Source organism: Petaurus breviceps, unplaced genomic scaffold (assembly GCF_028583685.1).
Source record: "Petaurus breviceps papuanus isolate PSGF00001 unplaced genomic scaffold, PetGlider_PUasm1.0 90730, whole genome shotgun sequence".
In the NCBI taxonomy this organism is placed as follows: Eukaryota; Metazoa; Chordata; class Mammalia; order Diprotodontia; family Petauridae; genus Petaurus; species Petaurus breviceps.
In genome coordinates this window covers 11,802,365-11,826,919 of record NW_027187324.1, presented here as the reverse complement: position 1 = coordinate 11,826,919, position 24,555 = coordinate 11,802,365, and the positions used below count along the sequence as shown (strand labels likewise).

The following is a 24,555-nucleotide window of genomic DNA, read 5'->3' as shown; positions in this document are numbered from 1 at the left end:
TCCCAAATCCAGAAGAGGGGAAAAAGGGAGGAAGGGTATAAAAATGACCAGTTTTAGCTCTCTTTCTATTTCTGAAGCAAATCACTGTGTTTAAGAATTATTTCTGGAAAAGTCTAGAGGGGACATTTGATGAAACGCACCTGTGTATTTTCTTTTAAAGTAAATAGTAATTTAAAGCAATGATTCATTTCTATTTTCAAAACCAGGAGATTGGCAAGAAGAGGTTCCTGATCCTTTCTAGGACAAGAGACTAGGATTACATAAAAGAGGAAATTCGGGATCAATGAAGAAATTGCAAGTCACATTAACTTTTCAGGATCTCAATTCATCAATTCATGTACATAATTTAGTTTGAAGTTATATTTCACATAGTAGAACTGATTATATTAACATACAAGTATAGAAATTTGTGCAAGTGGGAACTAGACTGGTTTCAGTCCCCATGCACTTGCCTTATACTCTGAGTAATTCTGAATACCCCTTTCCTTTCTCCCATAAAATGGCAACCATACCCACTGCAAACATTCAGTCACTCACACTCCATGGGGGGAGAGAAAAGAGGTCAAGAAAGGAGAACTGTAAAGAGGTGGGAAAAGAGTAAAAGGCAAAACTAATGAGTTGCCCTAATGTCATAAAATAGTTTTTACCTGTTAGAAAGTGAAACAAAATTAAAATAATCAAAGAGAAATAAAAACTTTCCAACCTATCTCAAAGTCCTAGATGCAACAGAGTGTAAAAAAAAAAAAACAAAATAAGAATGAAAGAAAATAAAGGAAAATATAAGAAAGTATCTTCCAAACTGTAATAGCAACAATTTAAATTATATATGACACTTTTCATCAGAGTTCTATTTATTGTTCCATCTGTCTCCCTCAGGGTAATTAGGAACTAAAAAAACCATTTAATTATATGTTGACTATTTTTCTTCCAAAACATCCTCCCTTGCTTCAAAAGAAAGAAAAAAACAAATACTTTTAAAAAGTAACTTGAGAACTTCTGAAGCTATCTTCTCAATAGTCTGGAACAAATATAAATGACATTTATAAAAATTGAATTCATATGTGAATCTGTTTATCAATTTATGACTTATATAAGTGATCATGGATCATTCTTTATAACTTTTAATCAACAAAAAACTGGTTTAATTATCTATAAACACAATAATTACTTGAGTAAAATGACACTGAAAATGAAGAGTACTGGTATATCTAATTATTTTTGCCATGGATATAGACCTCATGCTCTAGACCTCCATTCCCATTCCCGCCCCTCCCCAATTCACTTCGGAAAAACAAACTCCTTGAGAACAAGAATTATATAGTACCTATCACACAGTAGATACTTAATAAAAACTTCATTTCTAAAAAAAAAATTACCTAGAACCAAGCAGAGAAAAATAGCACTTTATACAAACTGGCATTAACTTATTATCTAACTAATAAAGTTAAATCATTACTGCTGTAGTTTATTAAATATTAACTTATTTTCACTCAATATCTTTTAAGGATCATACCAAAGAAATGTCTGGCTTCTCTCATCTTGAACAATGGGTAGTCTAAATATATTTTAAGTAATTTGGTTTGAGAAAAGCAACAAAGGAAAACAAGATGGGACTAACTATCTGAGGTGCTAGTAAAGCTAAGCTAATACAATTGGCTCATTGCTATATGATGAGATTGTGTTCATAAAGTTCATCACTAATCCACAGTAATACCTATGAGATACTTCTCATGAAGATGATGTTTTGAAATCACTGAATTCTACTATATTTAATTACTAACCACTCCTAGCCCTGGTTTTCCTACATTTTCTCACATATCATTATATTTGTCATTTAGGTCAGGAGGAAATATTTGAACCTTCATGAAACTATACATAAGTAAGTATTAAACATAGAATTCCTGAGAAAATACACTAGAAAAGGCCTAAGAGCACAGAGATAGCTACAGAACTATGAAATGATGTAAAAAATTTCATGAATTAGCATATGTAACTACATAAATTAAGTTAGTAAGAACTTGAACGAAAATTAGAGTTCATCCCTCAATTTCACAGATGATGAAAAGTGAGAACCAGAAAGATAAAATGATTTATCTAAAATTACATAAGCAGTAAATGGCAAAGACAAGATTCAAAATTACTTCAAGTTCAGGACTCTTGCCATTTCTACTATCTGGTTTTTCTCTTAACGGATCTCAAAACCAATGAGATGAAATTTAGCAAGGATAAATTTGAAGTCTTCTATTTCTTGTTGTTGTTTTCTTAAACTATTTAACTTGGAATTACATTTCAGAAAAGTGAATGAAATGTTCATACTCCTTGACTCACCAAAAAATATTCATAACAAACATTTTATTGTAGTAAAGAATTGAATATGATGCTGATGCCCATCAACTCAGGACTGGGTAAACATGGTACATGAATGTAATGGAATATTATTATACTATAGTAAATTATAAATATGATGAATTCAGAAATGTAAAGACTAATATAAACTGATAAGAATGAAGTAAACAGAACCAGGAAAACAATGCATACAATGAGAACAATGTAAAAGGAGCAGGGAAGGATGGTGCAGGAAGGGGCCTAAAACTGGAAGCAGTATAACAATAATGAAGCTTAGCTTTGGGAAATCATCCATCTGTCCGTCCATCCATCTATCTACCTCAACTATGTGCCGGGCACTGTGCTATATGCTTTTAAATGATCTCATGTGATCCTCACAATAACCCTGGGAGGTAGGAGCTATTATTATCCCTATTTTATAGATAAGAAAACGGAGGCAAAAACTGAGATTTGTCCAGGGTCACACAGCTACTTAGTATCTGAGGCCACATTTAAACTCAGGTCTTCCTACTTCCATTGTGCCACCTAGCTGCCCCAAAGAGTGGAGAAAACACACCTTCCCTAACCTCTTTGCAGAGGTGGAAAACTAGCGATGTGGAATATTGCACATACACTGTCAGACAAAGCTGATGTGTTACTTTTACTGAACTGCCTTTTTTTCCCTCTTTTTGAATTTTTGTGACAAGGAACACATCACACTACATGGAAAGAAAGATTACATAAAAATGAAGACAGCAGTAACAGAAAGTTTATGTTTTAAATCAGTTGCAGAAATATAAGACGAGGAAGATTTGGATGACAATAGTTCTTATAAAAAAAATCCAGGGGTTTTAACATAGCTATATGCTCATCCAAAGTCTCTACAGTACGTCACGGCCACGAAAAATCCTTGTGATTTCTATTAAGTTTTATGTATGGGTTGTTCGTGTGTTCTCATTTGTGCTGCACAAGTAATACAACCTTCCAAGGAGGAGACATGGACAAGAGTTACAGATGCACAGATGTGTTGTGAAATGCATAATTAAATATGTATACACATATTGACATATATATAGATAACTAGATATATATCTATAGATACATATCTATAATAATCTAACACATAGATAGATTAAACCATCAAAGACTTTGAGGTAAGGCAAAGGAATAAATCAGAAAACTCCAAGAATGGTATTCTAAATTGGAAACTAAAAGAAAATTGGGTTTTTGTGACGGTCAAATCTTAAAAATTTTCAACTTGATCTTTGGACATAATACAGACAATTCAGGAAGGAAAGTGAATGAGAGTAATAGGGAAGGAATTAAAAGATAAAAACACAGGTTGAAAGACCACAGATTTTAAAATGACTTAATCATAGTTTCCTTCCCAATTCAATTATTTCAACTTTTAAAAACAAGATTGATAGTTGTTTAAATGCTTAATCCAGTATAATGAAATGTCCTTCTATGGACATGTTAAAATGGGAAGTATTTTGAATCAGCATCTTAAAAATAATAACAAGTATTTCTGTAGCACTTAAGGTATCCAAATTTATTTACAAATACCCCTTTTGAGCCTTGCAACAACACCAAGAGGTAAGTGCTGTTATTATTACCATTTTACAGATAAGGTAACTGAGGCTTAGGATCACAAATGATTTGCAAGGTCACAAAAGCTAGTGTGAGACAGGATTTGAACTTATGTCTTCCTAACTCGAGGTCAATACTCTATTCACTACATCACCTAACTCCCTCAGAAAAGAACTAGTTAGCATCTGAGGCCACATTTAAACTCAGGTTTTCCTTACAGACAGGAGACTTGGATTCAAATTCTGATTCTAACAGTGCCTAGTCATGTAACTTTGGGAAAGTTACTTCTCTAAGCCTCAGTTTCCTACTCAGTAAAATGGGAATATTTGTATAACCTACTTCATAAGATTGTTTTAAGAGAAATATGTAGTAAATCTTGAAATACTTTTTTAAATGTCAGCATTATTATGTGAGAATTTACCATATCTCTATCTTTAGGGAGGAGAAAAGTATAAATTATGAGAATTTCCATTCAAGCTCTATACTATCACTCAACAAAGATGTGGTTTTGAGAGTGATAAAAACTATAAAAATGTTTCCAATTTAATAAATATTCTTCTTGATAATCTTAAAAATCAGCAATCAGTCCTATTTCCACACTAAAGCACTCTAGTCAGTATAGATTCTACCTCCTACTTCTGTACACATATGGTCAAGTCCTTGGGTCACTGGACAAATACAACCTAGGTCTCATAAACTGGCAGCATTTACCAAGTGCAGCTGCAATAGTTCATATTAAAGAACTGTCCTAAATTACAATTAAGATAAAATTAGTAGAATATAAAATTTTGTTTGAATAAAATGAATCAGATTTTAATTATTCATGAAATGCATATTCAACAGGGAAATCTCAAACATTTAGGCAGCTAGGTAGCACTATAGTGCATAATATTGTGCATAGTACACAATTAGTAGGAGCTGAGTTCAAATTTGGCCTCAGATAACACTAGTTGTGTAACCCTGGGCAAGTCACTTAACCTCCATTTGCCTCACTTATTCCCTAGGATTACTATGAGGCTCAAATTAGATTATATTTGAAAAGTACTTAGCACAGTGCTTGCCTCATAGCAGGTACTACATAAATTCTATCTATTATTATTTATTCAAAGGTAATAATAAGTAAAATATTTCAACTTAGAGTATTATTATAGAAGGAACCTGAACATACAATGCTTGGACAAGTATGTTTTTTTTAAAAGTCAAAAATTTAAATTTTACCAAGTAACGTTTAAGTTTACCTTTTTAAGAGCTAAAAGTTGCAGCTTTCAAATACTGGTTTTGTAAAATCAGCATTTTTTAATAATAATTTCCCTTTGTGAATGTAATAGTCTAATAACTAAAGCTCCAATTTATTAACATTTTAAATACATTATCACCCACAAAATAATTTCATATACTTTACTGGGAGGCTTCCAGAACTAAAAAACTAAGTCCTCTATCCTGATTTTTTGTCTCTAGGCCAATGACTAGTTTACTACTCAATTATTTCTTTCAGACATGCATATATTTTATAAGTGTAAGCCTGGAGCATATTGTCTGCTCTGGAACATTTTAAGGGGAAAAACAGGTAAGTTTATATACATACACATAAAACGGTGACATTAGATTTAACAATCAGCTTTTAAGGTTTAAGCATTTTAACATGTGGTACAACTTTCTTCATATTATCCTCACCCCTCTCTAAATTAACACGAATACCAAATCTACAGCACTGCACTTTTTTGGTCTTATTTTATGCTAAATTCAAGAGAGATCTATCCTAAGCTCAAGTATACCATAATGCTTTCTGTCTCCATCCCACTGAACTTACTCCTTAAGGAAATCACATCCTTCTCTGCTCTCCTCCTCCTACCTTTCTGCCTGTTTTCCTACCACAGGACCACAGGTATGGAACTGGACAGGGCTTTAAAAATCACCTACTCCATCCCCGTCACTCTATAAACGAACAAAATGAGGCTCTCCCGGAGAAGTGACTTGAGAGGCAGTGTGGGTGACAGTAAAGACTGGTGGTTCTGGAGTCTAGCAGACAAGAGCTTATTAAGCACCTACTGAGTGCCAGGCACTGATACTTGCTCTGTGACCCTGGGCAAATTACTTGACCTCTCTGTCACCCTTTCTTCATCTATAAAACAGGGACACACAATAGTTACTCTGAGGATACATGTAAAGTGCTTTTTCAAACCTTAAAGCACCACATAAACAGTCACCGTTATTATTGCCCAAAGTCACACATAAAGCAAGGAGCAGGGCTGGGAGATATTAGGTCATTTGCCATGGACAGTCAGCTACAAAAGCAGTGCAACTTCACATGGTTATATTATTGGCAATTTCACTATTGAAAGAAGATGAATTTCAAGTAACACTCTTTGATATGAGGAGATTTCCGAACAGGGAGGACAATCTTTGCCTTAATCTTTCAGCAACAATAAGCACAGGGCACATTGGTGAATGTGGGGTTCATCATAAGAGATGGACACCAAACACCCAGAGGAGAGCTTCAAGTCCCTATTTCTTCCCCAAAATAACTTATTTTTCACTTCATACCATCAAATGAAACAATGTTTGCAGTCAAATAAGCACCAGCTTGAAAACGGGAAATCTTGCCTGGCTACCCTACTAATTAGACTAGATAACTAGTAAGCCACCTGTGCCAGTCACTCAAGCTCTTAGCCTCAGTTCACATATCTATAAAAGTGATAACAATACCTGTATTAGCCACTTCACAAGGCTGCTGTGAGGATAAACATTAAATAAGGCACAAAAATCACTTTGTAAACCTCCTATCACTACAATAAATGTCAGCTCTTATTACAAAGAGAGCTAACAAGTCTAGAATTTTATTCTAGACAGTGAAATTTTTTCTAGTTTATCACTCCTGGTTCATTCAGTACCACACTCTAGCGTATCTATCCCCAACCTTTCAATAATAAATGACATTTACATAGCATTTTATGGTTTGTGAAATGTTTCATATAAATTATCTCCTTTAAGACTTACAAGAAGTTGACACTTAAAGACATTATGAACCCCACTTTTGGGGTGAGGAAGCTGAGTTTAAGCGGCTTGCCTCTGGCTAGAGTCCTAGTAAATGTCAGGAACGGGACTCAAACACGAGCCTCCTCTGACTCCCAGACCAGCACTCCTTCCGCCGCCCCGGACTGCCTTCTTGGCCAAGAATCCTTCTGGTGTTTAATTACAGTTAGAAAGATTTATTAGAGTGAGAAATGACATGATGGAGGTCATCTAGTCTAACTTCTTTCCTTAGAGACAGGGATACCAAGGCCAAGGGAGGAAAAGTGAATTGTGTAGGGTCACATTGCCAGTTCTTGGCAGAACTGAGCTCAAGCTCATGGAATACAAGATAGGGTCCTATAAGCTGCAGCAGATAGGTAAACAAAGGGCAGGAGAATAATAAATATGACCTAGTTAGAATAATGAAAGCTCTAAGCTGGAAAGGGCTCTGAGTCCAGCCTTCTGTACAATAGACAGATCTGCTCCACAATATCCCCAAAAGGGATCACCCAAGCTCAATTTGAAAATCATCCCTGACTGTGGCACACACCTCAACATGGCAGTCCATTTGACTTTCAGGTGGCTTTAATTGTTGAAGAACGTTTTCTAATGAGCTGAAATTTGCCTCCCAGTAACTTCCACTCTTCGGTCCCAGTTCTGCCCCCTGGAAACAAACAGAAATCTAATCCCTCTTCCATATGAAAGTCTTTCTAATATTTTAGAGTATTTATCTTTCTCCCAAAACCCCAATCCCTCTCCTTCATCCCCCTCTCACCCCCCCACCCACTCCCCAAGCCTTCATAAGACCAAAGATTCAACTCTAAAAAGAACCTCACAGGTTCTTACTCTCTTCCAACCGGCCCAATATGTGAATAAGAAAGCTAAGGCCCAAAGAGGTAAAGATTCTGGTCTAGTGCTTAGTATGGTACTTGGCACATAGTAGGACTAAATAATTGTTCATTGGTTGATTGGTCCTCTTTATAAAAAATCCAGCATTCTTTCTACTTTATTGCCTTTTCCAAAATAAACATTACCAGTATCTTTACTGTTTCTCATGACATTATTTTGAGTTTCCTTGCCAACCTAAATTGTTCTCCATTTGATTTTGACAATCTCCCTTCAAAAATCTGATACCTAACTACTTTTAACAAACATTTATTAATCTTTACAATGTCAAGGGCACTAGAACTGAACACAATATTCCAGATCTAGTCTGAGCAGTGCAAGGGCACTAGTCTCCCTGATGGGGAACACTATACTTTTATCAATATTAATACAGTACTAAGATTGCCTTTACATGGTTTTTCCAAATTATGTGAACTAATGGACTAGCTCTATGTCTTGTCTATCCCACTGCATTGTCAGCCTAAACAGTTTTTTCCTGCATGATTAGTTGGACCAAACTCTCTTCACTGATTATAGTCTCATTTAGGAGTCCCTGCAATGTTTCTATGTTTGATGAAATCAGCATAATGATATTTGTGAACAGGAGAATCTGAAAGAGCTTACCAAGTAGAGGGAATCTCTTCATTCTGAACTCTGTAATAAGACATCCTCTAAGCTAGTGACAAATACCTTTTGGCAAGCAAATTTCTCCCTGTTTTAAGTCTCATTTGATAGAGTAATAATCAGAATAAAGTTATCTCTGTTGTTACATCTTTCAAAGAATCTTGTACAATTCTGATATATATATATACACACAAACACATACATATATATATATATATATATATATATATATATATACATGAGAGATATCTGGCTGAAGAAAAGACTTTAAGGTATCATTTTGTTCTACCAAATCAGATACTTTTTTAACAGTAAACGACCAAAAAGCAGAGTAGGATCTAATGGACAACGAGCTGGTCCTAGAATTGAAGAAAAGGAAGAATGCAAATTAGTCTACTTTTGAGAAAATTAGTATTTCTATTAATGACCAAAAGCTTCTCCTAGAAATGAAGGTCAAGATCCTTTTAACACCAATATTCTTCCACTGAAGTTATATGGCTGCAAGTTAGGAAACAGTAGTCTCCAATTAATAGAGGGTTAGGATTAACCAAAAGATGATGGAGAGGGTATGGTGGTCTTTAACTACAATACATTATCAATGAAAGATTGCATAGAAGTGGCACAAAGGGTGTCATCAGGGATGCCTAATCTCCTTACTTTACAGATGAGGAAGCTGTGGCACAGGGAGGTTAATTTTTTTTCCCATGGTCACCTTGGCAGTGCTTAGATTCAAACTCAGATTTTAGGACTTTATACTCAGTATTCTTTTACCAGTACTAGGTGGCTTCTAATATCCTGTGGACCACCTGCATGCTCCACTGATATCCATGCAATGTCAAAATATCCTAAGGTACCCAAGCATGTTGAGTGGACCTTCTGTGTCAGGTTTGCATAAGGACACAAATAAAAGTCACACAGGAAGGACAGGCATGAATGGGTTGTAATCTGCATCACTGGAAGGATTACTCACATGGATAAGATTACATAAAAATCAGTATCAAAGAAAAAAGCTGCATTAGGTTTTTCTGGTAGCCAGTGACAAAAATTAAATTTTATTATTTTTACTGTCACTTTCCCTTGATCTCCCCCTTTCTAGTTTTATTTTTGGCCAAAATTAAAAACAAACAAACAAAAAGTGGTTCAATAAGGTATATAAAAAGTGGAATCTTTCAGCCTATTGCCAAAGTGGTAGAATTAAGGCCAATAACATTCAAAATTAGACCTACAGTCTAGGAAGTTTTAAGATGTGGAAAGTCTCTAGAATAACAAAAACACAAGAGTTTTCAAAAGAAAAAGCTTCTTTTTCAATCAATTTTCTACATGCTGTAAAGGTAAACATTTACAATATTCATATTCTCTATTAAAGTTATACATTTACAATATTCATATTTTCTGCAATAAAACAACTTTAATATGATACAATGCACTAAATTTGTGATAGGGCCCTCACTCCTGAGACCTTATAGTGGATATATTAAAACATTCTAGTCACAAATCTCTACTAAAGCATATTTATGACATGCTACACTGCTCAGCACAGTGTCTAGAACATATTAAGATCTTAAAAACACTTGCTGACTTGTCATTCTGGCTTATAGCAAGGCCACCCTGAAATTACTGAGGTGTTAAAACAAAAAAGACATCCAAAAACATTTTTAAATGTAAAAGCTGACCATTCTTTAGAGGTCTTATTAACATTTTTATCCATGATGTTACATAAATGATGCTCACTGACCTTGTGAATAATACCAAATTGTGAGAAGGAACTAGTATTTTAGGAGAAAAGATTATAATCCAAAATAGTCCTGATAACATCACAATTCCAGAGGAATGAAGATGAAATACATTCCTAACGGATAGGTGACAGACTGAAAATGCAGAGTAAATCATACATGTTTGGACTTGATCAACAAGGGAATATGCTTTGCTTGAATATGTATATGTGTTAAAGAGAGCTTTTTTAGTGTGTCTGTAGGGGGGGTTGTATATATTTGTTTTAATGAGGGGGATGGAGGAAGAGAGAATAAGTGCTTGTTAATTAAGAAAAATAATGTTAAAGCAAAAATAATGAGAAATTAGACATTAGGAAAGTGATCACAAAGTGATTAAGAACACTATATATAAAATGGCTAGTTATGCAAAGTAATTCCAATTCTGAGGTCATATAAATTGAAATTACAGCAAAGTCAATATAACATATGTTAGTTTTGTTCCAAGCAAGCTCCCTCTTTCACTCTATTAAGAGTGACTTCTCAACCTAGGTACCAAAATACAGCTTCTCTTTCAAGTACTCCTATGGTCTCACATACAAGTATCCTCCTCAGATCACCATCAAGAAGTAGTCCTTAACACTATTATTAATCATTCTTCCTGACTCTAGGTCTTCTCACCCTCCTCAAATATCCCTAGGACAATTTGTCTGGATCTATCTCCACCCCAATCACACTCTATTTTGTACTTATACGTATAGCTGTGTGTGTCATACTGTAGTAGACAGTCTGTTGCTTGAAAGAGACAATTTTTTTTCACCTTTGTCTCTCTAATGCCTTACATAAAACAGTTGCTCAATTAATGTGTATTAAGTTGAATTCTCAATTTATAATAGTCATAGTGCTTTAAGGTTTACAATATTACCTTATTTAATACTTGGAATCCTATGAAAAAGGCATGATTATCCCCTTTTCCAGTGGAGGAACTGAGGCTCAGAAAAGTTAAATGACTAGCCCAGAGTTGTACAACTAATTAAGTTTCTAAGGTAAAACATGAACTCAACTCCATTCTCTTGACTGAATCCAGGGCTGTTTTCATTACACCACAATATATCTCATATAATCTCTGACTAATATAAATTGTAAAACTCAAGTTAAATCATACTATTTACAAAAAAAGTATACATATAGGGGCGGCCAGGTAGCACAGCAAGTAAGAGCACCGGCTCCAGTGTTGAGAAGACCTGGAGATCGAATCCCGGGCTCAGACGCTTAGCATCCACCCAGAAACACCTGGCCGTGTAACCTTGAGCAAGTTACTTAACCCCAATTGCTCAGGGGTGGCCAGGTGGCTCAGCGAGTAAGAGCACCGGTTCCAGTGTTGGGAGGACCTGGAGATTGAAATCCCGAGCTCAGACACTCAGCACCACACCCAGAAATAACTGGCCATGTAACCTTGAGCAAGTTACTTAACCCCAATTGCTTAAAAAAAAAAAAAGTATACATATACACGCACACACATATATGTACACACTCTCCTTTAGAATACAAAGATGACAGTATTCATGGCATGGCTGAATATCCACATCTATGCTCCTGCTATCTGTCAGCCTCTTCCTAGAATGCCCTCTCTCCCTACAACTCTACCTACCAAACTCTACTGATCATTCAAGTTCCAGCTCAAGGTCTCCTCCTATTTAAATCTACAGCAACCTTTCTCTTTACTGAAATGTTACTGCACTCATCAGTGTTACTCATTTGGACACTGAATTATATCTGTGTCATTATAAACAACTTTTATCTATGTATGACTTGTCCCTTTTCATTCTCAACCCCTTCCCCACCCCAATTTCTGTTTGTTAAGGACAAAGGCTAGATCTTAAACTTATTTTTTTTTCCCCTCAAAGGGCCTGGCAATAGTAGCAGACATACAATAGGTATTCAATATTTGTTGAATTGAACATTGTGAAAACAATTTTACCACTTCTAACAAGAAATAATAATAATTAGGCATTTGCAATTTTTTATTCCTCAAAATAATCCTGTGATAGTTTCAATAGCTATCCATATTACTACTAGTATTTTATAGGTGAAAAAGAAAAATTCAACAAACTTATATAATCTCTTTAAAATTACATAAAACACAGGGGTGGCCAGGTGGCACAGTGAGTAAGAGCACCGGCCCTGGCATCGGGAGACCCGGAATCGGTTTCAGCCTCAGATACTTGGCGCCCACACAAAAAATAACTGGCCGTGGAGGCCACACATTCCACCAAGCCCTAATCTTCTGTTTAAACTATTTAGATTTGACATTTTCTTATGTAACTAAGATAGTTATCTGGTGAGAAACCAACACTGGTGAAAAACAAACTAAAATATCAAACCTGAAAGCAAACCCCAAGAAGTAACCCCCAAGGGATGCAATATGGAAGAATAGAAAATACCCTGGATATGGAATTAGAAGACCTAGTTTAAATTCCAATTCTGCCACTAATTATCTGAGGACTAGAGAGTTTAAGCAACTTGGACAAGGCACTTAAACTCTCTGGACCTCAGTTTCCTCATCTGCAAAATAAGAGGCTTAGACTAGGTAACCTCTAAGGTTCCTTCCAGCTCTAAATGCATGAACATATATTCAGAAGATATATCCACAAGGGGTAACTAGGACAAATATTCGGATTTCTACAAAATATTAATCTCTAGCACGAACATTCAATGATTTATCTCTGTTCAAGGGAAAAAGCTATTTTAGTCCTAATTACCCAAGAACTATATACTTATATGACAATGATTTCAGTAATAAATTTCTTTGGTTAGATATTATTCATTCTAGAGAAGCACACTTCTAAAAGTCCCAAAACTACAGGTTTCAGAAACTATTCAACTAGGAAAAAAAGTGGTGCATTATAGTCACAATGACCAAGGGCTCGGAAAATTCATGGATTGCTTAAAAGTAGTTTTAACAATAATAATTTTTTTTTTTAGCTTACAACTCACTTTAGAAACATAATCTCATTTGTCTATAACAATAGCTCTTTTAGGTCCAATTAAGGTTTCTGCAGAAGACAGGTTCACTACCAGAAAGTCCTACAATGGTATCATATATCTGGAGTCACCTTTCACACACAGAGAAGAAAGTTATATGCCACCTGGACATACTTACTGCAGCATGGTAAGCATCATGATTGGTCTAAACAACTAGACAAAATGCGAGGTATGAGATGCCAAAGTAACATGTTGCTACTTAGAGAAGCATGCACTTGGGATGTGTTATGAACAACTATAAATGTCATAAGATCCTTGTGATGTTCCATAGCTATATTTGATGTAATAAGTCAACTATTAAAACAAACCAATATAGCTTTGTCATTGATTGGCTACATTAATGTGTAAAAAGAGAAAAGGGCAAGCAATTTCTGCCATTGATGGCAAGAGATTTCAGCTTACAAGTTAAATTAAGACAAAAATTGGGAAAGAATAACATAGGAAATATAAAATACCTCTGTCTGACCTTCATGGGCACTCGATTCGTGAGTAACTCGAATAGCCTGAAATGAGAACACATGGCATTTATGGAATAATTACCGCATTCAATTTTGTAAATGAATAAACTGCAAGACTGGTCAACAATAATCAGTAACAGTAGGTATGGAAATAACAGGGAATAACTTCATTCTACTTGGCCCCAGAATGGAGAACTAGAATAAATGGGTGGAGGGAGGCAGATTTCAGTTCAATGTAAGAAGATACTTGCTAACAACTACAGCTGTCCAAAAAGCTGAAATGCATTATTGCCTCAGGTTATACTCCCAGGATATAGAGATGAAAAGAACCTCAGAGCTACTAGGACCACAGATCTACATCTGAGAGAGATGACAGAGGTCATGGAGCCAATCCCTCCATTTTACAGATAAAGAAACTGATGTCCAGAGAGGTGAAGCAACTCCCCCAAGAACATAAGTAGTAAGTAAAAGGGATGGGATTTGAATTCAGGCTCTCTTTCCATTGTGCCACATTCAACCCTATCATTTCACAGGTGAGAAAGTTTAAGCCCCAAAAGCTAAGGTGATAGTGGCTTGAGTAATTATACTCAATGTCTATAGGCAGAAGTAGGATGAATACACTTGCTGGGTATGTTCTAGCAGGCACTTCAGGTTTAGGTGGTGCTAGATGACCTCTGCAGTCCTTTCCAAAAGTCTAAAAGCCTTCCTAGTCAGGTGCCTCACAGTAACATACAAGTACCTTAGCTAAAACACTAAGTCATCCCAGACCCACAGAAAAAGCTGGCTCTTGTTCTCTGCAAATCAGAAAATTATAGAATTTTTAATAACTTTTAGACATGAGCAACATATACTTATCTCAGTTAATTAAAGAAACCACTTCATCAGTAAATCCATTTTATTCTAACAGACTATAGCAGAGTTGGTGATGCTTATTTTAGGCACTGTTCAATAAAACACAAAAGAGGTGCTAATGCCAAAAGGGCTTACCTCATCTGTTTGCATTTAAAGATAAGCTATGCTCCAATACAGGTCAGGATATATTAGTTCTTATAAGTGCAATGCCATCAATCAGCTCACAAGTATGGTGTTGTAAAATACTTGTTTCTCTGATGGTACAGAAGTTAAACTTTAGAGTTAAAAAAAAAAGTGGCTCTTAATAATAACTCAAGACTATTAGCAAACCACTTAGACTGGCAATAAGAAAAGAACACTAGATTTGGAGGCAAAGGACCTTGATTCTAATCCTGGCTCTGCAATTTACTGTCTTCGCGATCTTAGGCAAGCCAATTGACTGCTTCAGGACCTCTCTTTTCTTACCTGTAAAACAAGACTAAATGATCTCTAAGGTCTCATCCTACTCTAGATCCCATGATAACTCTAAAAAAGACCTCTTTGTACCCTTAATCTACCATTAAGTAAATGCCACCCCATTTCACAATTTGGTGATTGTCACTCCCCTCTACTTGAAAGAAGGAAGGGGACAAAAAAGAAAGATATAGCAGCATGTGAACACGTTTTGATGTGGATAACTGGATGAAATTATATACTTGAACTTAAAAGTATGCATCAATAATACAATAATTCATGCAAATCCTATAAGGATAAAAATGATAGAAAAAAATCAATGAATCACTTAAATTGTGTGTGTGTGTTTAAAAGACACAAGGCAGCTTTAAAGGGGACACAGACAAGCAGGGAAATGTTAATTTTAACATGTTAACCATGCTAATTTGAATTATTAAAAAAAATTAAAATGCTTGGCATGCTATTTGTAGCTTTTCAGAATAAAAACAAATCATAAGTGCGCTGGCATTCAGAAATAACATGATCAAATCAACACATTACCAAGTGTCTACTATGGATGCTATGGTAGACAGGAAAATCACAGAACCAGGTCTCTGTACTTAAGGAGCTTATGATCTGTGTTAATAAGTGTTACTTTTCAGAAGGCAACACAAACTCAATACAACATGGTAAATAGGAAAACTCAAGCATCATTAATAAAATAAATTTATCAGTTGCATTTTAAAAGATTCAATTTTAAATTCTAGTGTCACATAAGTCACTGAAATACTGAAAAGTAGAATTATGTAATGCATTTATTCAAACAAAAATGGGACTAAGAATAGATAATGATAGGGAGTTAGTATATGGTCTAATGCCTGACTTTAAAGTATGTGTTCCTACCCTCTTCTGTTTGATAGGTTTGAAATGCTACTAAATGTAGAGGGCAATACCAGGCATATATTTGTTTAAAGGAGAGAATGGTAAAGAGGAGAAGGGAAGAAAATAAGCATATATTAAAACTTCTAAAATAAGGTGATTTTACTTCCTAGCATAGAGAAAAATAAACTGAAACAATTTGTTGGTTTTTTCTTTAATGTAGATTTTATGATATTAGATGGTATATTAAACAGTTACAACCCACTAAGGTATTAGAACTGGCTATAAATAAACATCTTCTACAACACAGAGCATTACCTAGCACAAACCTACCCATTACCCATACTATACACATACCCTCGGAATAGGTCTGTAGAATCCGCCCTCCCCTCACTTCTCCCACACACTGAACAGTGAGCATGGAAACTATCCCAGGGTCAAGCTACAGGGGCAGCTCCCAGTGCAACAGTTCTAGAAGAGTAAGTGTGGCACTGGTGGAAGGAAGCTGGTATAACTGAAGAAAGGTGAGAGCTTGGAAAAGGACCTGGAGGGTGGGGCGGGGAGGGGTGAGGTAGAGTAGTCAAGTTTAAGAAGACAAACTCCAAATAAAAGCTTTGTGAAGACAGAGCTAAACCTTCAAGAACAGGTAGGTCTTGGTATCAATTTGTCTCCCCTTTCCTTTTTTTAAAATGCCTATCTTAATGAAGACTAAGATTACATTCACTTTTGGGGCTGCCATATTACTCTGCTGACTCATGTTGAGTCTGTAATGCATTAAAACCAGCAGGTCTTTTTCAAATGAACTGTCAAGCCATGCTTCCCCCATTTTCTATTTCTGATGAGCTTTCACACCCTTTCTTGCTTTCCTTCCTTGAGCCCCAGGGACTGGCCCACCTGTTTTACTCTGCACTGCCACCACTTGCTGCTTCCACTAGGGCTGCTCCCATCTCTCCTTCTTGGCCTACTGAGAAACAGAATCCACAAAGGAGAAACGGGGAATAAAAAGTACCTCCGAAGGACCTCTTTCTTCTTTTTCTTTCATTCCCAACAAGGAAAACAAAATTACACCCACATGCTAATTATAGGCATTTATAGAAAGGTGAACAAGCTTTAACCTCATTTTAGAGGAAAATCTGATTCATGTTCTTAAGCATTGTCACAGAAGCTAAGAAGGGGACTACAGAGCCTAGAGCATCAAAGGCACAGAGTGTCTAGATGAAGGTGACAAAACAGGAATAGGGTGACCAATGCTAGGACTGAAGGTGCCAGTAGCAGTGGCAAGGAGCAAATAAGAGAGAAAGAACTATGAGGTTTACCTTTCCCTCCTTCAATACCACCACCAATGCTGTTGCCTCAGGCCTTGGCTTGGAGCAGTACCTGACAGTGGCCAGGGGAAGAGAGGAAAGGTGTATTACACATGGCCATTGGTAGTTAAGAGTAATACCTCTTGAATACAGTTAGAAAACATTTATATACATATATTGTCCTTCTGGAACAGTTCACCTGTATATGAAAAATAATAATAAAAAGGTACTGACTTCATATTTTTCTAGGTATCTGGCTCTTTCTTCAGGATTCATACTTAGAGATTCTTCCAAGAACTTTTTCAGTGCCGATCCAGATTCTAAAAATATTAAAAATGACAATGAGAAATTTCTGTAAGTCTTTATTTAGAAAGCAGATAAAAGCATATATAGTTGCTAAATGATTGAAGAATTCTATTTTTTCTGGCCTCCAGAGAACAGAAATCTCAGAAAAGCAGATTTTTAGGTCAGAATTTCCTATCAATAAGAGCTGTTTAAAAGTAAAATGGGCTACCTTATGAGGCAGTAAGTCACTATTATTGGAAGTGTTCAAATCAGGCACATTAAAAAAAGGAGTCATCCCTTAGACAGCATGTGGGGCTGAATGATTATTTTCTAACTTTTAGAACTGATGAGGCAATTACATAAAATCCTAAATTCTTCCATCAGTAAACTGGGCAAATAAATTACACACACACACATAAAAACCAATTTTTAATATAATATAAACAAAATGTAAAAATTCAGTCCCTAGCATTGTTACCACTGATATTCAATTGTTTTGCAAGAACAATAAGTTTCTTAAAAGGAGTATGATTTGCTTTTTAAAATTAAAAAAATAATTTTTGTTAAATACCATAACTTTTAAAAAATTATTTTGCCACCACTTTTTCAAAAGCATATTAAGCTATAGAGAACAGATGTTTGAGAAGAAAATGGAATTTTAGGATAAATTCAACATATCACCTTTTTACGTCACTTAGAACAGTACTTGGTACAGAGTAAATGCTTAATAAATACTTCTTTCATTCTTTCCTCTTTAGGGAAAGGACATGTTTATCTGTAGAACATTAGGAAGAAAAAGTAAAGCTATGTTCAAGCACTGATTTCCCTTTGGCAAAAAGGTGACAGAAAAATTACCTTGTTCTATCTAATCACAGTTCTAAGTAAGATTAAGAAGAATTAGAGCACCACCTACTGTCCAAAGCAGTCGATTTAAAACTACAAAGAAAAAATGCCAGAAGTGAGAAATTATTTACCAAAATTCATTTTGTCTTTGTTGTTAGCAATGGCGTGGATCAGCCCAATTGTTCCACAGGCATTACTGATGGTTTGCTTCATGAAATACACTGATTCTGTGACGTCTTGTCCTTCTGATTTTATTTTTTCTTCTTCTTCTATTCTGAATACTTCATACTATTTTGTTTTTTAAAAAGAGGAAAAAAGGTTAACATTCTGTAGGTAGAAAACAAATAATATTACATTCATGATTAAACACAGAAATTCACCAGTTATTTATATGGCATGGATTAATAATTTCTTTTTTTTTTTAAAGCAATCGGAGTTAAGTAACTTGCTCAAGGTTACACGGCCAGTTATTTCTGGGTGTGGTGCTGAGTATCTGAGCCCGGATTTGATCCAGGTCATCCCGACACTGGAGCCGGTGCTCTTACTCGCTGTGCTACCTGGCCGCCCCAAGGATGAATAATTTCTTGAAACAAAATTAGGACTAGATCCTTTATTATACTCAAAATGTCAATAAAGAGCCTAAAGTAAAGCTATATTAAACTTATTTTTCTGAAAATACTCAAAAATTTACACAAACTTTTAAAGCTAAAAGTTAGCCTTCCTAGAATTAATCTAAAAATGAAATACAGGTCAATCTATAAAACAAAGTTCAGGAATCTCTTTATTCCTAGTTGCCTAGTGGCAAAAAAGCTAAAAAAAAAAAAAGCTAAGCAGTGGCCTAGCATGCTGCTAGCAGGTGACAAGAGGAAAAGTCAGAAGATAGAAAAGGAGAAAAAGAAAGTAAAAGAAAAGGCAAATTGAGGTACATTTGGTAGGGAGTGAAATAATGTCATCACCAACTGACTCTGGTGCCCCTCATCTGCCAAGTACCATCGACTGTTATACACCAGTATAAGATACAGAAAAATCTGAAATACTGATGTTAAACTTATCCCGCATTAACTTGTTTTGTCCATTCAACTGCTACTTCAGCAAACTACAGGGAGGGATAAAGGGAAAAATGAAGGAAAGAAGCATTTATTAAGTGCTAATATGTGCCAGATACTGTGCTATATGCTTTACAACTATGTCATTTGATTCTCATAACAAACCTGAGAGGTAGGGGTTATTCTTATCCTCATTCTACAGCTGAGAAGACAAAGGCAGAAAGAAATAAGTGACTTCCCAAGTCACGTGGCTATTAGGTGCCTGAGGTCAAATTTGAACTTAGGTCTTCCTGACTCCAGGCCCAGTAACTCCATCCACTATGCCACCTAGCTATCAGAGAGTGCCTGATATTAAGAGTTCACCTAATTTAATCAAGACACGACTATGATATATCAGAACTTTATCTTTCTCCCAAAAATCAGTACAGTACTCTGAAAACAAAACTTAATATTAGATAAAGTTGAAATTCCTTGAATATATATATCCTATTATTGAACATTATTATTATTATATTGGCTATATATATAAGAAAAAATTAAATGTTGTGATACTATAATAAGAAATGCACTTATGTATGTGACTGTTTTTGATAAATAAAATATTTTTAAAAATCAATACCCTTCATTAACTGGCAGTTTGGAAAGCAATATAAACTATCAACAACCATATGAAAAACCACTTCAAACCATTAAATACTATGAATTAAAACAATCCCAAGGTTCCACTCGTACCCATCAGATTTGCAAAGATGACAAATGAGGAAGATGACAAATGTTGGAGGGGAGGGGCTACAGGAAAACAGGCACACTAATGTAGCTGGTGGAACCATGAATTGGTCCAAACATTCTGGAAAGCAATTTGGAACTATGCCTTCAAAGCTCCAAGCCATACTATATCTTTTGGGTCAGTGATACTACAAATAGGCCTATAACCCAGAGATCAAAGAAGCAGGAAAAGGACCTACATTATACATACCAAATATTTGTAGTAGCTCTTTTCATAGTAACCCAAAACTGGAAACTAAAGGAGTGCCCAGATACTGGAAAATGGCTTAAACAACTGTGGTATAAAAATGTTACGAAATATTGTTCCCTAAGAAATGACAGTTTTGGAAGAAACTAGGAAGACTTGGATGAAACTTACTGAGAGGGAAGTAATATATATACTCTCATAACCATAGGTAGTGAGGACATCCTTGGGATCCGATGGGACTCCCAGAGCAGGCTATCTGAGAATTAATTGTCAGGCCATGACGGCAACTCAGGTAAGGAAGTTTCTCTCAGGTGATGAACTTGAGGTTGATGCTTGCAAAGGCTAAGTAAAATCAGGCTGAATCACCTCCAGGTGTTTAATTTTGTTCCGATATTTTAACATAAACTACCAGAGAACTAGCACACCTTAGTCCTAGCAAAGAACACAGAATGCCTATTTCAGAATCCTAAATTATTTAAAAACACCTAAGAAAAAAATTTTTATTGAAGAATTTTCTTTGAAGAATCATACAAGTCAAAGGACAGAAAGTGTAAATGACTAGGATTTCCAAATAGTTTCAAGTGTTCCAATCATCCTAATCCAGGGTCAAACAATATGAGTGGTCAAACTGACTTCAGAACCTAACTGAAATTTTTCAGAATCTTTTTTTTTTTTTTTTTTGCCTTTTGGAGGGCAACTGGGGTTAAATAACTTACACAAGTTTACACGGCTAGTTTTTTTTTTTTTTGCGTGGGTGTTAAGTGTCTGAGGCCGGAACCGATCTTGGGTCCTCCTGACTCCAGGGCTGGCACTTTATTCACTGTGCCACCTAGCTGCCCCCAATTTTTCAGAATCTTAACACAAAGGAAATGTCAAGTATTTTGACTGAGTTATTTCTTGTTTATGTTCAGAAAAATTCCCAATAAAGTTTTTTTAAACTAAGTCTAAGAAAACAATTCATAGGAACTTATGGAAAATTAAAAATTTGAAGAACAATTAAAAAGTAAAGTGCCACACTCCCTTCAAAGTTAAACTCCAAGAGTCATTTAGATTTAATAGGCTATTTTCCAGACACAATGACTCCTCACTAAGTCAGTAAATTTTCTATAATTAATGAGGTGGATTTTCTTTAGATGAACACATCAAGCAAATTGTCTTACTATGTTTCCAGTCTCTAAAACTCAAAAGATCTCTATTAAGATCTCTTAAAACCTGAATGGAAATATTTTATATACTGACCAGGAATAAAAGCCAATTAGAAAGATCTATCAATTGTATTAGGAACGGTAGAGTAAAAAGTAAAGATTATTTGGAGATAATGTCTACTTTATTAAAACCAAGATCTCTGAATTCCCTTAAAGGGGGGCTCTTGGTAGGAGCCATGTCCTGCCCCATAAAATTAGGCTCCTCATATCTTTTTATAGCTCAAAGGGCTCAAGGCTCAGGCTGCTGACATCACTTCATGTCTCCTGATTTCAAAGCAGTAACAAGAATTCTGTTCCAGGTGCTCTCTAATGCTTGGCTGGTGGAAAACAATTAGCAACTGAGGCAAGTAAGCTTCACTGGGCTGAATCAACTCAAGGTGTCCCTACTGCTTAACCTTGTCAAATATCTTTCTCCTGCTATGGGTAAGTAAATCTTCTGTTAACTGATGAAAGATCTATGAGTGTCTGTCTCATTTTGTTCCAAAACAGAACATAAACCAGAGGACTGGTCAAGCCCAGAACAACTGGTAAGGACATGCAGGACTAGAAATGAATTATACTGCTAAAGCAGAGCATGGGTAATGAAGAAGAAGGTGAACCAGAATTAGCTTTTGTTGGAAGGTGCCTTGCTTTCTAGCAACAAATGGGTGGGTGTGAGCGTCTCCTAAACCCCTACAAAAAAAGGAAAAGGCAGTTCCTCAGAGGCCGGTTACAGGTGAAGACTGTGTGTTCCTCCCCTGACCCTCACCAATACGGCTTCCAGGGATGTGAAGTCCTGGTTGATGGCCAAGGAACACTAAGAGGGTGGTGGTACAGGACTGTTCTCCATGGCCACATGATGAGGATCAGTGATCATGCAGTATGTGCCTTTGCTACAGCCTTGATGTTCCTGGTTCTGTGGCTGCTTATGACAGAATTTTTTACAAGGATCCACCACGAAATGAAAAAAATTAGCAATTACTAACCATAAAGACTCAGGCCTTGGACTCTCCCAAATTCAATCATACCTTCAAGAAACTGTTTTGTTTTATTGTGTTTTAGTTTTCCTTCAACTGATCCTCAAAGAGCATGCACTGTTTTCCCAGAATATTATCATTCACTATTTATTCAAAGAACATTTATATTATAAAGGGGCTGCTAGTGTGATGCAGTGGATAGAATGACAGGTCTAAAGTCTGGAAGATTCATCTTCCTGAATTCAAATCTGGCTTCAGACACTTAGCTAGCTGTGTGACCCTGGGCAAGTCACTTAACCTTGTTTGCCTCAGCTTCCTTACCTGTATAATGAGCTGGAGAAGGAACTGGCAAACCATTCCAATACCTTTGCCAAGAAAACCCCAAATGGGGTCATAATGCATTGGATACCACTGAAACGACTGAACAACTCTGTCTGAGGCATTATGTTAAGCACCTTGGATGTGTACACACACACATTTCAATATATACACACACATAAATATGAGTTATATATACACACATAAAAGAAAGAGATCCTGTATTCAACCAACTTAAATTTTACAGTTCAATGTAATTCCTAAATGTAGTGCCCAGAACTGACCACAATACTCTGCCAAGACCTAAGAAGTGCAGAGTACAGCAGGTCTGTCACCTCCTTAGTCCTGGAATCTGTGCCTCATACATCTCATTAGCTTTTTTTTAGCTTCCAGACCACTGTGGACTCACTGAGCTTGCAGTATACAACACCCCCAACTTTTTCAGACAAGTTATTATTTCCTCTATGTTGTACTTGTGAAGTCAATTCTTTGAATCCAACTACATAACTACTGATTTTTTACTTCCTTTTGACTCTATGTTAATTTTTTATATTTGCTTTGACAAGGTGGTGGTCTGACTATACACAGAAAGCTGATCCAGGAAGAAATCTATCAGTAAAGAGTCATTTCCTATGTGTTAAAATACAATTAATTTCATTTTTTGTGATGTTATTCAGTGTTTACCATGTTGAGCACTGTAGAAGCATGAAGCTTCTGCATCATCTATAAGACTTTTGACCCTTCTCCTGATCCATATTTTCCAATACATGTTTTTGCTGCCTTCACCTAAAATATTCATGTCTTTGCATTAAAATCACATAATATCAAAGCATATAGTTACTTAATTTGGGAGTCTTATCAAGTTTTTTTTTTCCTTTTTTTTTGGAGGGGGGAAGGTAGGGCAATTGGGGTTAAGTGACTTGCCCAAGGTCACACGGCTAGTGTTAAGTGTCTAAGGCTAGATTTGAACTCAGGTCCTCCTGACTCCAGAGTCGGTGCTCTATTCACTACGTCACCTAGCCACCCCAGTCTTATCAAGTTCTTAATAGGATTTCTCTACCTCTTCATCTTCTGAAACATAATTAGCACATAAATTGTAATTATTTTCATGGTGGTCTTTTTGCAAATATTTAGCACCATAATATTAGATGACTAAATAGTCCAAGAAATGATGTTAATAAAAACAAATTCCACCAACTCCTTCGTTTACCTCTCCTAGGAGGAACTTGTAATCACCTAGATGCTCCTGTTGGCAGATGAGCCGGTGTTGATTGCTAAACTGTCTTGCAGGAAATTGCAAAGCTTCCTTAATGACGGCAATTTTCTTTTTAAAACAAAAATCCATCTTTTAAAATATTTTTTTTCTGACAGTGAGTTAAAGAACACGGCAGTCTCTAAAGAACTGAAACTGAGATTTACCCCAAGAGCAACGAAGAGGTGTAGGATGAGCATGAACATAAATGATACAGCCAAGAAATTATGGAGAAACAACATGAAGGATGTCACCAAAGAACGACAAGTGAGTATCAAGGTGGACTGTTTCTATGGCAAGCACAAAGGTTAGTCAAAGCCTCTGTGTGCTCTGTTGGCATCGCTGAGATGTTGAGAAGGTGACAAATAGCTGCATCGCAAGATGGAGGTTCTGGGGTGAATTTATGGCAGATTATGGACAAGAGCTGTGCAGACGGGCGGGCATAAGCAGACTGTGATCTCTGACGCTAGAGGGAATAAGCTCACCAATAAGATTACAGATATATCTGAGCACATTTTATTTCTTAGTAGGTCCAATGTTCTGTTCTCTCAAGATCTTTTGG

General features: G+C 36.0%; 1 protein-coding gene across 10 annotated transcripts in view; it reads right to left on the bottom strand.

Moving 5' to 3' along the window:
- The window catches only part of UCHL3 (ubiquitin C-terminal hydrolase L3), a 92,244-nt gene that overhangs the window by 36,525 nt on the left and 31,164 nt on the right, over nt 1-24,555 (bottom strand). For 6 of the 10 annotated variants that reach the window (XM_069066804.1, XM_069066802.1, XM_069066811.1 and 3 more), the window contains 3 exons: nt 18,375-18,531; nt 17,350-17,435; nt 13,646-13,693 (listed from right to left, as the gene is read on the bottom strand). In XM_069066804.1, the coding sequence (XP_068922905.1) occupies nt 13,646-13,693; nt 17,350-17,435; nt 18,375-18,531 (291 nt within the window). Of the gene's footprint in view, nt 1-7,477; nt 7,592-13,645; nt 13,694-17,349; nt 17,436-18,374; nt 18,532-24,555 lie in introns of all 10 variants that reach the window. The other 4 variants (XM_069066805.1, XM_069066803.1, XM_069066810.1 and 1 more) reach the window with 2 other exon arrangements.